Here is a 15,579-nt window from a genome sequence, read left to right as displayed (position 1 = left end):
TAAGACAATTCCCTTCAGTTGTATGAATCTCATTATACCTTTTCATTTTCTGATTTTTTTTTGTGTGTTATTTATTCAGAAGACATTTCAGGTGTGTATGTACCACTTCTTTGTCCCGCCTTCACCCACCCCCTACGCTGAGGTTGTTTTCTTTATGTGAGTACGGTGTTGCTCTCCTCGGACATACCAGAAGGGGGCACCAGATCCCATTACAGATGGTTGGGAGCCACCATGTAGTTGCTGGGAATTGAACTCAGGACCTCTAGAGGAGCAGTCAGTGCTCTTAACCACTGTGCCATCTCTCCAGTCTGTGTATGTACCTTTTCTTTACATATTTATTCATGAGCATTTCTGGATGGTTGTGTGCATGGTTGCACTGTAAAATGTTTACTCTATCATACTTCTTGAAGGCCAGATACACCGTCTTGGGGGCCTCGTATGCTGGCACCGACAGACTGACTTCTCTGGGTTTAGTCAGGACTCTGCCAACAATTTCCCTTATTGTAGAGGTACCATCAGAACCAACTGCCTGGGGCCCTCTCCCTTCTTGCTGAGTGCCGCCAACATGGTGTTCAGGCGTTTCATGGAGGTTGGCCGGGTGGCTTACATCTCCTTTGGGTGCCATGCTGGAAAGCTGGTCGCAGTTGTAGATGTTATTGATCAGAACTGGGCTCTAGTGGACGGACCCTGCACTCAGGTGAGGAGACTATACCTTTCACATGCATGCAGCTCACTGACTTCATCCTCCAATTCCCACACAGTGCCCGCCAGAAGTATGGACGAAAGGCTTGGGAGAAGGCAGTTATCAATGCAAAACGTGCAGCCACAAGATGGGCCAAGAAAATTCATGCCAGAGAAAGGAAAGCCAAGATGACAGATCTTAATAGGTTCAAAGTCATGAAGGAAATGAGGAACAGAATAATCAAGACTGAAGTAAAGAAACTTCAAAGAGCTGCTGTCCTGAAAGCTTCTCCCAAAAAAGCAGCTGTTGCTAAAGCTGCCATTGCAGCAGCAGCAGCTGTGAAAGCTAAGGTCCCAGCCAAGAAGGTGACAAGACCAGGCAAGGAGGTTGCAGGCCAGAAGGCTCCTGCTAAAGGTTAGAAGGGTCAGAAGGCCCCAGCCCAGAAACTATCTGCTCCAAAGATAGCTGGCAGGAAACCATGAGGCTACACAAAGAATAAAGGTTCATTTTGATGGAAGAAAACAAACAAACAAACAAAAATCCCAACCACCTGGCTGGAGAGATGGCTCAGTGGTTAAGAGCACTGACTGCTCTTCCAGAGGTTCTGAGTTCAATTCCCAGCAACCACATGGTGACTCACAACTCTATAATGGAGTCTGATGCCCTCTTCTGGTGTGTCTGAAGACAGCAACAGTGTTCTCACTTATAAAAATAATCTTAAAAAAAAAAACAAAAAAACAAAGAAAGGGCTGGAGAGATGGCTCAGTGGTTAAGAGTACTGACTGCTCTTCCAGAGGTCCTGAGTTCAAATCCCAGCTACCACATGGTGACTCACAACCATCTGGAATGAAATCTGATGCCCTCTTCTGGTGTGTCTGAAGACAGCTACAGTGTACTTATATACATAAAATATATAAATCTTTAAACAAAAAACAATAACAACCAAAAAAAAAAAAACCCAAAACAACAACTGCCCTTGTTTGCACATTGAGGAGGTAGAAAGTGTATATATGTCCCCTTTGGTTGCAGCACTGTAGATGATGGCTCAACAGTTCTCTTCTCCTTCTGAAGAAGCAGCACAGAGACCCATGCCACCTGAGGAATTAGATAAGTATTAAAACCCAGCTCCCAACATCTAGAGGACTACATACTTCTGCTTCATCTATCCACCCATCCTCCATCTATCCATCCTCCATCCATCCTCCATCCATCCATCCATCCTCCATCCATCCATCCATCCATCCATCTGTCCATCTTCCATCCATCCATCATCCATCCATCCATCCATCCATCCATCCCCTCCATTCATCATCATCCATCCATCCATCCATCCATCCATCCATCCATCCATCCATCCGTCCTCCATCCAATTACTGGGAATGGAACCTGGGCTCTGATCTCTAAGAAGTGCTCTAGCACTGAGCATCCTTTAGACTGAAGAGTGTGTAGCCACACCTTTTGGGAGGAGGTGAAATACCTTTGCTGGCTCTCCCCATGCCGAGTAGTTTTTGATACCTCTCTCCCAACCCTCTCCTGGAGATTCTCAGCTAGAATGTACCTTAGAATTGCCCAGCAGGAGTTTTAGAGTTGAAAAATCAGAACATTTTAGAGTCTGAACCAGTAGGTGCATTTTCAACAGCACCTCTGAAAGTCTCAACTTCTTAACTTGATTCACAAAAGAATCTGCAGTCACTTGGTGCTGAAAATGTTGGATGCTCTCAGCGTTGTCCCACCAAGCTTGTATTTGCAACTCAGCAAGAGTCAGAGTGAACAAAACTCCCAGACAGAGACATGCGAACCAGTGAATCCACTCACCCATGGCATATAGGAGTCTCAGGTTTGCACACTAAGAATGGTCTCTCCACTCACTCACTGTCCACTGCCTTCTGGGGCCAAGATTGCCAAATCACTACACAGAGACAGCATATTCCTCCGTTTTCCATCCCAGACAGAGCTGAGGCAGGAGCGGTTAAGTGTACAGGTGCAGAAATGTTGCCTGACTCTGGGGCTCACCTACTACAGGAAGTGCTCCCCTGCAGGAAGTCTGTGCTGCTTCTGGTTGTCTTGAATTCATCCCCGGGTTCCAGCTGCTCCACCCAATGCTGACACTGAATCCTAACCCAGGCAGCAGCTTTGAGTGACTCTGGGCAGCTTTGCCTGTTTCCTTCTCTGTCACTCCACCTGTCTCCTTGCCAGTGAAAATAGAACGTAGTCTCTAAGCTCAAAATAACTCACTGACTTGACACCTTTCCTTTTCTACCACTTCTTGGGGTGAACCTGCTAAGGAATCAGAATATACCCACCTCCTGACTGCTGTTTCACCTCCTCTTCTCCAAGCCTGGGGGTCCTGGAGTTCTACAATCAGCCTCAGACCTCCCTGGCCTCTCACCAAGCAGGATTTAATATGGATAGATAGTTGCTCAAACCTGTAATCCCAGCACTTAGGAGACTGAGGCAGGAGGATCAGTAATTCAATGCCAGCCTTTGTTACATAGAAAGCTTAAGGTTAGCCTGGACTACACGAGACCATATCTCAACAAACAAACAAACCAAAAACCACAAAGGCAATGAGATTCTGAGAATTCAAGACCAGTCTCCTCTACATAACATGTTCCAGGTCAGCCAGAGCTACATAGAAATTAGTTTTTAGGTTGGAAGTGTGACCCAGTGGAGGAGTGAATGTTTAGCATGAGTGAGACGCTGGGCTCAATCCCAGCACTAAAAGTGAATATTATTTAACTCAGCATGTAGTACAGAGAATATTTGAGTCCAAGGTCAAACCCACACTCCTTTTATGAGATAGTCTACCTCCCTAAACCTTGACTTGGCCAGAGCCAGCCTTCAGGGTTGAAGCCTTTCATCTCTGAAGACCTAGGAGGTGTTTGCCTCCCTGAACATGCCCTCACCTGTTCCCCACAGTGGCCCTTGGATGAGACAGTGCTCAGAGAGGTTAGTTGCAGCCTCTGTCTGCCTTCCTACAGCATTCTCCCTCTGGGAGGCAGCAAGACAGAACTCATGTTCGCTGAACACAGGAAACTGCTTTCCACAGATCTCTGCTGAGTGCTAGGGGTAGTTGGGAGTGGGATTCAGGAAGCTGATCTTGGAAGGACAAGAATGCCTGGAATGGAGGAGTAGGCCAGAGACCTTTGCTGATGGTAGCACTGATGAAGTTTAAGGCCTGTGTATGTTAAGTGATGTGCAGGGACAGACAAGACTTCTCCCCTGACCTGTGTAGAAAGCTAACTGCTCCTCCCCTCACTTGGAGATCAAGGTCCGGTACTAAGGCTTTTTTGCACTGTCCCTGGGCACAAGGACACAATCAGACTGGAAGATGGGGGGAGAGCAAACCTCTGGGAGCTTTTGGACAAGCTGGCATAGGACAGGTGCTCACACAGAAAGGGGAGTCAACTGACAGCCAAGACTGGCCCAGTGTCCCAGGGCACTGTCAGACCCAGCAACACTGGTGGTGGAGGATAATAAAATGATTATGTTCAAGGGAAAGAGAGGACAAAGGATGAAGTGGAAATATGTGCTGGACTGGAATGCAAACACCTGGCTCCTCACTTCTTGCAACATATGATTCGATTTCCTGTTCTGGGACATGTTGGGGCAGGGACAGTGGGGGGAGGAGAAGGGAGGACAGAGAGGAGAGGATGGGAGAGAGAGAGAGAGAGAGAGAGAGAGAGAGAGAGAGAGAGAGAGAGAGAGAGAGGTGCCTGCTCATGTCATGTCCCTGGGGTTTTTTCAGACAAAGCTATTATCGAAATGCCAACCTGCTCCTGCCTGGCCAATTTGCATATTCCACGCTGAGCTCTTGGAAGCAGGATGAATATGCATGAGGGCTTGGGTAGAAAGTGAGACTGCTAGGCTGTGGGCTAAGGTGGCTCATTGTTCTTTAGAAGCAAGGCTTTAAAAAGCCAAGCACCTCCCCGGTCAGCAGAATGGCCTGTGCTTCCCCCTCCCAAGGGATAGAAGAGAGCAGACCCCAGGCTCAGACTGAAATCCAAAGGATGATGATTCTCTAAGCCTCACAAAGAAATACATAATCAGGCGCCATCAAGAATGGGAGTGTCTCTTCTCTAAAAGTAGCATATAATTACTCCCCTCTCATGAATGCTAATCTTGGAGGCTGTCTCAGGGATGAGAGTCACCTCTCCTGGCTTCCGGGAAATGAGGCTCCTCTCCCTATTTCTTGCTTTCTGAACAGGAAAAACCATGCCCCAGCTTTCAACCTCTACATAGATCCTATAATGTTCTATGTGATCAGGCTATGGTGGGAGAGCCAAGGATATGATTGGTGTTCAACAGCACCGCCAAGACGGTTTCAGTCAAGTACTGGAAGCTGTAAGTTATAATGCATCTTAAGGCAACTGCTGTGCTAAGGGTATAGATCGGTTGGAAGAGCATGCCTTTCTTAGAAAGTCCCTGGTTTGATGCTAAACATACACAAACCTTACAGTAGAGGACCATGCCTACTCATTGACAGTCTACAGCACTCTATGACCACTGACTGAACATGGTTCTACTTCAGATGTTGTAGTGTGAGAATAAAAGTCCTGTAATTTCACGGAAAATTCCAATTCGTCCTATGAAACTTAAGACCAACAAAACACTTGCGGTGGCTGCCTCCCATCCTAAAACAGATAGAGAAGGTTGGAGAAATGCCCATCCCACCCCACCCCCATCATGCACTTCCACTCCACATAATTAAAGGCTGGCCTCCAGCACCATAATGACTTTTCTTCCTGGGACACGATCAGACTAGATTTAGAAAAGTCTTTTAATAGAAACTCACTTGAATTCAGGAACCTCCCCGCAGCCTGACCACTAACCTACCTAGGACAGGTCCTCATAGGTGGGACTTTCTACTGCTGATTGACTGTTGAAAACCTGAACTTGGTGTGGGCTTTGTGACGAAGTTTGATGGGCCCTGAAATGCAGCTCACCATTTGGGCTTCCCCTCCAGCCCACTTTGTTATGGTGCTCTAGAACGTTGAACGGAGGAGAAGCCCAAGAAGAGCATTGGTTTCACCTGTTAACACTGTCTGAGCCTCCCTTGGGTTCAGGCTCCATTCAGAGCTCTAGGCACCCTGAAGAATTAAAGCAAAGTTTTCCCCATACTTGATGTGAACACCAGCTATGGGGAAGGCCGGGGATTTTGTCTCTCTTCTAGATATGGTCAGTACAGCTGAATACCCAACCTTGATCATGGGGACAGAGGGAAGGAAGGGCAGGTAGTACAAAATCTTGATGGATGGCTTTCACATTCCCTCTCAGAAAAGGCGAAGAAAACCCAGGCAGCCTTCTCCCCCTTTCCCTGATAACCTCCTCCTGCTATAAGAGGGTCCCAGACACTTGAGGTTTATTTTTAACCACCACTGGCTTTGATTGCTTCAGACACCTGCTGGCAGGATAAATTGGGGAAAAAGAAGTGGCTGACCTAGATCTGATAAACCCAAGGCAGGAAGAAAAGCGGAGGGTGGGGTGGGGAAGGGGGGTCCACTAGTTTTCCTTTTGCTGAAACCGATGAAAAACCTGATAACGGGCAAAATGTTAAACTTCCCAAGGATCTCGTGCCACCAGCTATCTTTGGCATCTGTAGCCTTAGGACTGATGAGACCCGCCCTGTCTGTCTTCACTGTCATTGTTGTTCTGTCCCCAAAGCATCATTGAACATCTACTGGGGTTAGACCTAAGTGTCAGCCCACCTCTGCTATGTATGTCCTAAGTAGCCTCAGGCAAGTTTCTGAGCATCTGCGCTTCTAGGTTCTCTCCCCTGAAAAACCCAGAAGGTATGAAGGTATGAATCCATACCTGCTTGTGACTCTAGGTTGCTGTGATGTAAGACAATGTTTGGAAAGTGATAGGGCTGGTAGCCAGTGCAAAGTGACTACTGCATATGTATATATATATTTGAAAGCCAGTTGCCTGAGAACTGCAGGGTTAGTGTCATTTCAAACTAGGAGATGAAAGGCCATGGGATTCAGGGTATGCTTGGGCAGGGTCAGCATCCATGATACAAGGGCAGCATTCGCCTGCTGGCTATAGAGGCTGACAGATGCCTACTATCAAAGCCAGAGACTACACGGAGGACTTAGTGCTGCTGGTCCTCAGGGCTGCAGGAGGGAGGAGCAACGTTACAAGATGCTGTTCCCATAGGTCACTGAGGGCAGACAGGGAGCGGTGATAAATCTCAGTGCAGGAAAGAGATGTAGTCTCTCATGTAGTTGAGGTCAGCAAAACTACTTTCCTCCAGCCCTGAGCTCCAAGGCCCCCGAAATCCAACCTGACACCCCAATAGGAGACACTACAGCTTACTGGCCCATCCCTAGGATTATCTATCTCTTCCTAGCCTCAGAGTAGCTAGTTTCTAACACACATTTCCAAGCAGTGGAAACTTAGGAGACCACGAATAGCCTCCCTTTGTAGAATAGACAACCTCACTACATCACATGACACCCCCCACCCCAGTGCCCACCACAAAGCATCAGTGCCATGACCACAGACCAGCATCTGAGGACAGTCAGAAATGGTTTCCCTAGAGGGTTTGGAACACAGAGCCATTGGACACCACTCTCCAAAAGGCATGAAGGATATTAATTAAATGAAGGTTTATTTCAAAATTAGTCTCAAGAGTATAAGCTGGGTTGAGGGCTGGAGCCAAACTACATAATGAGTGGTGAGGGCACCTGTCTTCCCCAACACAGGTTGGAGGGAGCAGAGTCACTGGCCCTACGCCCGATCATGCATCCAATGGTTACTAGCACTAGAAGCCAACAGCAAAGGACCCCGCGCACGTGCGCGGTTGCTCATGTTTAATCCAGGTTAAGCTATACACGTTTAAATACACGCCGGAGGTTACGTGGTGTCATGCAATCCCAGTGATGGAATGACTTTCTTGCTCAGTGACTTCCTGCAGTGAGGCTGCTCCAAAGGTGAGGTTAGGTTGGACAGAGCACTGAAAGAGAAGAGGAGAGAGATCATGTGGGGGGTCACACGGAGCAGACAGCCACCCAGAGGACCAGGCAATGACTGCAGCCCTGAGTCGTCCCTCGAGGACAGAAGAGAATGACAGGTGTCCTTTTCAATATCAAGCACCGGAGTCTCCAGGGCCCATGGACCTAGCTCTGTGGCTTTAAGAAGATGCCTTCCCCTTCCAAGCTTGTTCTTCATCCACACACTAGGATATACCTGAGCTACTCATAGGTTACTGCGAGACTTGTAAAATATGCTCCGTAAATATTAACTACTTTTATAAATTCACTGACATTTCAGAGGGTCACCAATGTCACAGAACCCACCCTTTCAAACTTCTTTGAAAAACTCCTATCCTTGCAAAGTCTTTACGAGTCACAAGTTCTTCCTAATTTTTAACCTAAATTCTTCCTGTTGAAATTTAATATTCATCTCCCTGATCCTCATAGAAAAAGTACAGTTTGGGGTTTCATAACCAGATTCCATAAACCTCCTGCAACTCTTCTACGTTTTGTATGAATGTGGAATAAGAATTCATAAGACGTTGGGTCTAAACAGTGTGTCATCATCGATGGCCAGAAACAGACTAAAAGAAGATACAAGTAGACAGTGTGGGATTCTTCACAGGGGTCTACAATGAACCATTATGTGCGTTTGGTAAAAGATCCAAGCTTGGATCTGGTCAAGCCTCTTGTTCCATTAGTTACAATAAATAAAGGAGAATAGACTAAATTAGGAAGAATCTAGGACAAAGATACTCTCAACTTAACAAATGAATTTCAGGAAAGGAAGGAGGGGGAAGGGAAGGCTATAGTTATTGTTGCTGTTGTTGTTTTTAAGATACATTTTTGGCTGGACATAGTGCTGATCCCAGCACTTGGAAGGTGGAAGTAGGAAGACCAGAATTACAAGGTCTCCGTCAACTCCATAGAGTTTGAGGTCATCTTGGGCTGCATGAGATCCTGGAGGAGGAGTGGAGAGGTGGAGAGAGGAAGGATAGAGAGTGGGAGTGGGCGACAGACAGACAGACAGACTTAGGAGATAAATAATCAAATTGTATGGTGCTTTATCAGGTCCTGATGTAAACAAATAAACTCAAAACCATCGTATGGGGAAAAACCAAGGTGAGCTGCACTGTGATTCGGTCACCAAGGTCACTCAATATGCTTAATTTTGTAGTTGTAGCCTTCCTTCTTTCCCCTTTTGTTGTTCTGGAAATGGACCCCAGGGCCTCATACTGGCCAGACAAGCACTCTACAACAGAGCACCACCACCTCAGCCCTAACTCTTTAGTTGTGACAATGCCATTGTGGCTATGTGTCCAGTTCTTAGGTTTTAGAAATATACACTGAAATATTTGTGGATGAAAACTATAACAGAAATCTGCTTCAAAACAATATTCCTGGTTAAGACTTTATAAGACTGGAGTGGGCTGGAGACATGGCTCAGGAGTTAAAGGCACTGGCTGCTCTTCCTGAAGACCTGGGTTCAATTCCCAGCACCCACATCTGCAACTCCTGTCCCAAGGGACCTGACACCCTCTGCTGGCCTCTTTGGGCACACACAAGGTAACCAAACATGCAGGGAATATAGTACATAAAAAAAATGAAGGTGGAAGATAAGAGCGATCTTCCTGTTGCCCGTACTGAAGACTTCCACAGTAAAATGTTCAAGAAGCTACAACTGTGGCTCAGTGGAAGACTGCTTGCCTGGCATGAATGAACCCTGGGTCTCCAGCAGTACTCTCTTTCATAAAAAGTTATGAAGAGACAAACTTAATCATGGCGTCCCTCTCCTTTCTTGATAGTAAGTTAGTACTGAAAGTATTAACTTATTTTCAGGCTTTGTTTTTCCTACTAAATGGGACCTGGTGCAAGAGCCACCAGATTTCTCCACAGTAAGTCCTTTGTTGGTGTCCTGTTCCTCATGAGGACTCACAGTGGTGACCTGAAGTAACAGAATCTCTTCCGGCCTGCTGGTGACACCCATTACCTCAAAGCCCTCATGACGACTATGTGGTGTGACTGCTGCCCGGTCGGCCCGGTGTGGGTGCTCCAAGAGAGTTTCAACATGAGCTCTACAGCTTAGGCAGGAACTCAGAGGAGAGGACCCTTCAGTTCTGCAAGGAGGGCAGCTGCTCTCACCTTTTAAAATGTAGTCCGTTAGCAAAGTAGGCACCTTCTCGTTATCCTCCTTCATGGCGAAGAGAACTAGAGAAGGAGAGAGAGAGGGAGATGTGGGCCAAGATACTATCAGGGTATGAAGCTTAATTCTAGTGCTAGACAACTTGCACCCTACACAAGAGAGAGAAATGACTTGAGGGAACCTGGCACTAGTGAGTATGAAGTAGACACATCACTCTACAAGCTTCTATCAAGATTCAGAATCTTAAGTTGAGAAAGAATGCACCTAGAGAGCCACGGGGTTGCCTCTGCAATGTGAACCCACCAGCGACTTCTTTAAATTTTCCTCTCTTGGCTCATCTACACTTTCTATACATTTACCGAGTATGTATTTTTAACAAAAATAAATGATTGCCAAAATGATATGTAAATGTTAATATTAATTGCTCAGTCACTAGTAATACTGTGCTGTTTGTTTTGTTTGATTTTGTTTTGTTTTGAGCAGGGTCTTACTTTTTAGCCCTGGCTGGCCTGGAACTCATCATGTAGACCAGGATGGCCTCAAACTCAGAGACCCACCAGACTCAGCCTCTGGAGTGCTAGAATGAAGGGCATACCTCACCACAACCAGCAATAAAACTGTCTTTAAGGATAGTCTACTCACATAAAACATGTTATTGCAATAATTCTCATTTCCAGTTTACTGGCCACAAATGAAGTTTATCTAATGAACCTTTGTTCCTGTGGGGAGGAAAAGAAATCCCGAGTGAATGAGTATTGTTGACAGAGTACTGCCTGGAGCCAGTTCAAGGGCCCTGAAGCCTCAGACCCAAGGTAATGGCAAAGCCTTCTCCAGGTGAGGCTTGGGGGAAGGGAGGACGGCAAAGCCTTTCTCGGGTCTGAGTGTAGTTGTTATAAATGATTGACCCTTAGCTAAAACCAGTGTATGCAGGGACTGTCAGCCATATCTTCCTCTCTCCATTGACTGCAACCTAAAACTACCCCCCTACAGAGATCAGTTGATCTCATTCCTCCTTGTCCAGCTGTATACAATAAACCCACCTCCTCGATTCAGATGTATAAAATTAATGTACTGATTTCCAGGCATCTGCTGGTACCTCTCCATTACAGCACATGGCCTACTCAACCTCAGCTATTCTGTCTGTGTGTCTGTCCTTTCATCTTTCCTCATCTCCAAGTCAGGTCAACCCCTAAGCCACGGGGGTCACAGCAATGTTCATTACAGGGTTAGACTATGCAGAGCTAAAGGACTGTGGACTGTCAGGGTCTACACAGCTCTTGCTGAAACAGTTCACTGACTTATTAAGAAACAAACAATAGAAAAACTTTTAAAACTGATGGACTTTTGATTATTTTTATTAAAAAAATATGTATGTTGTACGGTGATACTGTAACTCAATGATAGGACAGTGGTCTAGCAAACGTAAGGCCTATGTTCCATTCCCAAACAAATAAATGCTTTTCTGTTAATGAAATAACATGTTCTCATGGTCACTACTTGCATTGCTGAAGTCAACTGTGGGGAAAATTCCATAAGAAAGGATCTGAGCCTCATTTTTAACATCAACAAAGGTATTCGACCACACACTCTTTCACCAACAGGCTTCCTTAAATGGACTACAGTGTACCAGTCAGTGTAGTCTTAAACCCCCTTATGAAAGTGAGAGAGCTACATGTCTAAAACAGACTTATCAATGAAGAAGGCTGAAGAACATGCATTGGCTTCATAACAAATATATCCTAACGTAGAACAATCTAGAACAGTGCGTGAAACCATGAAGCAGTTCCGAGTGTGAGATCACAGAGTAAGTTTCTTCTGGGACATGTTTTTATACTGTCTACTTCTTCTTAATGTGCATATTTCATGTTTACAAGCAGGGTGAACGGTGAAGATCAGCGGGCCCTGAGTCAGGAGGCAGCTGTGACAAGAATCCAATGCCATGTTGTCCTGTTTTTGAGCTAGGTAATGAAACTTGGGCAGAGTCATGACAGGTGAAGAATAGAGCCTGACATGATTTTAACACATTAGAATCACCTAACATAAATCACCAGCCAAGGCCAAGGGAAAAGGACTATTGTCTATCAGAAAAAAAAGAAAAAACATAAAAACCCTATAGTCTACCAGGGTTTTTGGTTTCTTTATATCTTTGGATATATAGTCATTTCAACTGAATCAGATGCTGGGAATCCTGGTTTCTTCTGTTTGCTTGATGCTATATCTAAAAAAATATTAAATTACATTTATCGTGGTGGTGGGTGTGTATAACAAGACGTGCATGTAGAAGTCAGAGGACAACTTGCTAGGGAAGTCAGTTTTTTCCTTCTACCATCTCTTCTCAGATATGAAACGCAGATCCTCTGGCTTGGGGGCAAGCCACCTCTACCCACTGGCTCTGTGAGGGTATTTTTAGATGCAAATTTATGTGCACTTAGTTGGTTATTTTGCAACTGAGACTGGGCAGACCAAATGCGATTCCAAGAAGACTGTGTCAAAAATGCAATAACTCTACTTAGACAACATGTATCTAAGTTGATCTCTAAATTGAAGCATCTGTATGGATGGTCCAGTCATATTAGCTAGACTCTGGCCTAAGCCCTTGGTTCAAGGAGCAGGAGAAAAGAGAACAGACATTATTCATGAACTCACACAAGAATTTGAAAAAAATTAGTATTCACATAACATAGGAGGATCAGTATTCAGAAAGATAAAAGTATAGACTCTAAAAAGAATATGAAATGTCCACTCGTTAGTAGAGACAGAGTTAGCAAAATGTTTACTGGTAAAATTAAGCCCTGGGTGGAGGGCTGCGGATTGCTCGGTGAGTAAGAGCACTCGATGTTCTGACAAAGTCATTTGGAGCTCACAACACCTGTAACTGCAACTCCAAGGGGTATGGTGGGCTCTTCTGGTACCTGCACACATGTGGCATAAACACATACATAAAAACAAATCTTTAAAACTAGGTTACAGGGCTGGAGAGATGGCTCAGTGGTTAAGAGCATGGACTGCTCTTCCAGAGGTCCTGAGTTGAAATTCCAGCAACCACATGGTGGCTCGCAACCATCTGTAATGAGATCTGATGCCCTCTTCTGGTGTGTCTGAGGACAGCTACAGTGTGCTCACATGCATAAAACAAATAAATCTTTAAAAATTATTTAAACAAAAACTAGATTACAAACTTTTATAGCTTTGAGCTGGAGAGATGGTTCAGCAGTTACAAGCACTAACTGCTCTTCTAGAAGACTCAACTTTAATTCCTAGCACCCATATGTAGGCTCATAACCATCTACAACTTCACTTACCAGGGATTTGGGGGTGTGTGTGTGTGTGTGTGTGTGTGTGTGTGTGTGTGTGTGTGTGTGTGTGTGTGTGTGTGTTGATAGTGAACAGTGAATGCAGAGCCTTGTGAGTGCTCTGCAAGTGCTCTACCACTGAGCTATACCATGGAGGCCAAAAAGAGGTTAAGGGTACTTGGACTGAAGAGATGGCTCAGTGGTTTAGAGCACTGACTGCTCTTCTAGAGGTCCTGAGTTCAAATCCCAGCAACCACAAGGTGGCTCACAATCATTTGTAATGAGATCTGATGCCCTCTTCTGGTGTGTCTGAGGACAGCTACAGTGTACTTATATATATAATATATATATTATATATGAAAAAATATATATTTTTAAAAAGTACTTGCTGCTCTTGTAGAAGACCCAGGTTGGGCTCCCAGCACCCACATGGTGACTCACAGAGCTTCTCTTAACTCAAATTCCATGGGTTGCTCTTTTGACCTCTGCATTGTATACATGTAGCATATGCAAACAAAAACATTCATACACATAAAATAATACATATTTTAATTAATTAATTAATCAGAAAATAAAATCTGATTTGGCATATCAGTTTGCACCTATAATTCCAATACTCAGGAGGTTGGTTAGGTTAGTAGAGCTCATAGCTAGCCTGGGCTGTATATTGAGAACCTACCAGAAGAAGAGTAGGAAGAGGAGGAGGAGAGGAAAAGAGGAGGGAAGGAAGGAAAGAAAGAAGGAGAAGGTAAGGGTAAGGGTGAGGGAGAGGGAGAAGGAGGAAAAGAAAAAGAGAAATACATTTCAAAAAAAACAAAATGGCAGCCCAGGTGTGGAGGTGCACACCTTTAATCTCAGAGCTAAGGAGGCAGAGGGAGGCAGATATGTGTAGGTTCCAGGACAGCCAGCAGAGAGCCTTTGCAGCAAAGCAAACAGAAAGGCAGTGGGTAGGAGGCAGCTGGAGAGATGCTCAGTGGTTAAGAGCACTTGCAACTCTTGCTGAGGACCCAGACTCAGTTCCCAGCGCCAACTCAAAGGCATCTAATACCTTCTTGTGGCCTTCATGGACACCAGGCACACACATAGTGCACTTACATATGGGCAGGTTAAAACGTTTGCACACATAAAATTAAAAGATAAAATAAGAAAAGCTGGGCCTGGTAATACAAACCTGTAATCCTGGAGGCTGAGGCAAGAGGATAGCTAACCTGAAGCCTGCCTGGGTCTCATAATGAGCCCAAAGGCAGCCTGGACAGCTTAGTGAGGGCTTGTCTCAAAGCTTAAAAAGCAGAGGGCACAGCTCCAGGATAGCACACAGCAGTCTCTAGGTTTAATCCACAGTACTGAACCTCAGTGCATATTTATACAAATATAGAAATCTGAACAGACTGATGGACTGTGAAGTTAAAATTCCTGATTCTCAAGGACACGGTGTGTATGGATGTCGGCAAGACCTGTTTGCCGCAAACTCTGCTTTTGTCCTCGAGATGGAGGAAAAGGAAGTATTTCTTCACTCTTAACTTGGGAATGGGGTACGGTAGGGGGATATTTGTCTTCCTAGTATTAGTAGAAGCCCCCTTCCTTTAACCTGACCAATAGCCCTGCACTGGCCCATCCTCTCCAGGGCATCCACAGAGTACTGAGCAGCCTCGTAAGCTGTCATTCAGCAGGCCTAGTTGCCTGGAAAATGGGATTTCTATCTGATCCACTGAGCATGTCACCAAGTCTTAGTCTAAGATTTTCCTCCTCCCAAGAGTGCCCAGCGGACACTGCTACTTGAAGCTGGCCCTTTGAAGGTTGCACTGTTTCATACATTCATAGATAGATGGATTCTGCCTACGAAAAGCATTTTATTACATGTTGCTTCTTCTCCCCGCAGTTCAGAATGTGTATTAAGACAGAACAAAGCAGCTAAAGTGGAGAGGCAGTCACTTCCTGGAAAGAAAAACCAGACTCCATTCTTTCCAAGCAGCCTGTCTCCACCCAAAAAGCCTTGCTTCACATTAAAAGGACAGCAGGACAGCAGGGCCCACCAACAGCTCTCTGCTCTAAGGGACCTAGGTATGGGCAGCCCAAGTGGAGAAGGCAAAGTCCAGGGAGCTGTAGGGAAAACAGAAAACTCTGCCCCATCCCTCTAGTGCCTTCCCACCCTTTAAAAAAACAAAACCTGGGTGTCGCAGCAGAGTATTTTAATTACGCCTCATTGAAGAGGATATGATATGCAAAATGTTTGCCCTATGCAAAGCCATCCTAGAGAAACTGAATCTGGGAACTGAGAACAGGAGGCGCACAGGCGAGGAGGGACAGCATCTTAGGCCTGAGGCTGGGGGGGGGGAACTCACTGTTTGTCAGCATCTGCAGGTCTTCCACAGAGGGAGGAGAAGATTTCTTCTCATAAGGGATGACCGTGTTCAGGTACTGCCAAGACAAACAGGGCATGCAGAGTGTGAGTCATGGTCCCTCTTGGGTGGGGGCACAGTGGGC

General features: G+C 45.5%; 1 protein-coding gene and 1 pseudogene across 2 annotated transcripts in view; one reads left to right on the top strand and one right to left on the bottom strand.

Moving 5' to 3' along the window:
* The first annotated feature begins 387 nt into the window (after positions 1 to 387).
* LOC116907343 lies at positions 388 to 1,164 on the top strand (annotated as a pseudogene).
* A 6,110-nt stretch (positions 1,165 to 7,274) lies between these two features.
* Fez1 (fasciculation and elongation protein zeta 1) overlaps positions 7,275 to 15,579 on the bottom strand; it is a 44,139-nt gene continuing 35,834 nt past the window's right edge. For both annotated transcript variants that reach the window (XM_032909425.1, XM_032909426.1), the window contains exons 8-10: positions 15,438 to 15,513; positions 9,802 to 9,867; positions 7,275 to 7,640 (exon numbers count right to left, since the gene is read on the bottom strand). In XM_032909425.1, coding sequence (XP_032765316.1) covers positions 7,624 to 7,640; positions 9,802 to 9,867; positions 15,438 to 15,513 — 159 coding nt within the window. In that variant the 3' untranslated portion in view covers positions 7,275 to 7,623. The remainder of the gene's footprint in view (positions 7,641 to 9,801; positions 9,868 to 15,437; positions 15,514 to 15,579) is intronic.

The sequence above is a fragment of the Rattus rattus genome, chromosome 8 (genome assembly GCF_011064425.1).
Source record: "Rattus rattus isolate New Zealand chromosome 8, Rrattus_CSIRO_v1, whole genome shotgun sequence".
Classification (NCBI taxonomy): Eukaryota; Metazoa; Chordata; class Mammalia; order Rodentia; family Muridae; genus Rattus; species Rattus rattus.
This window is presented reverse-complemented; position numbering and strand designations above follow the sequence as displayed.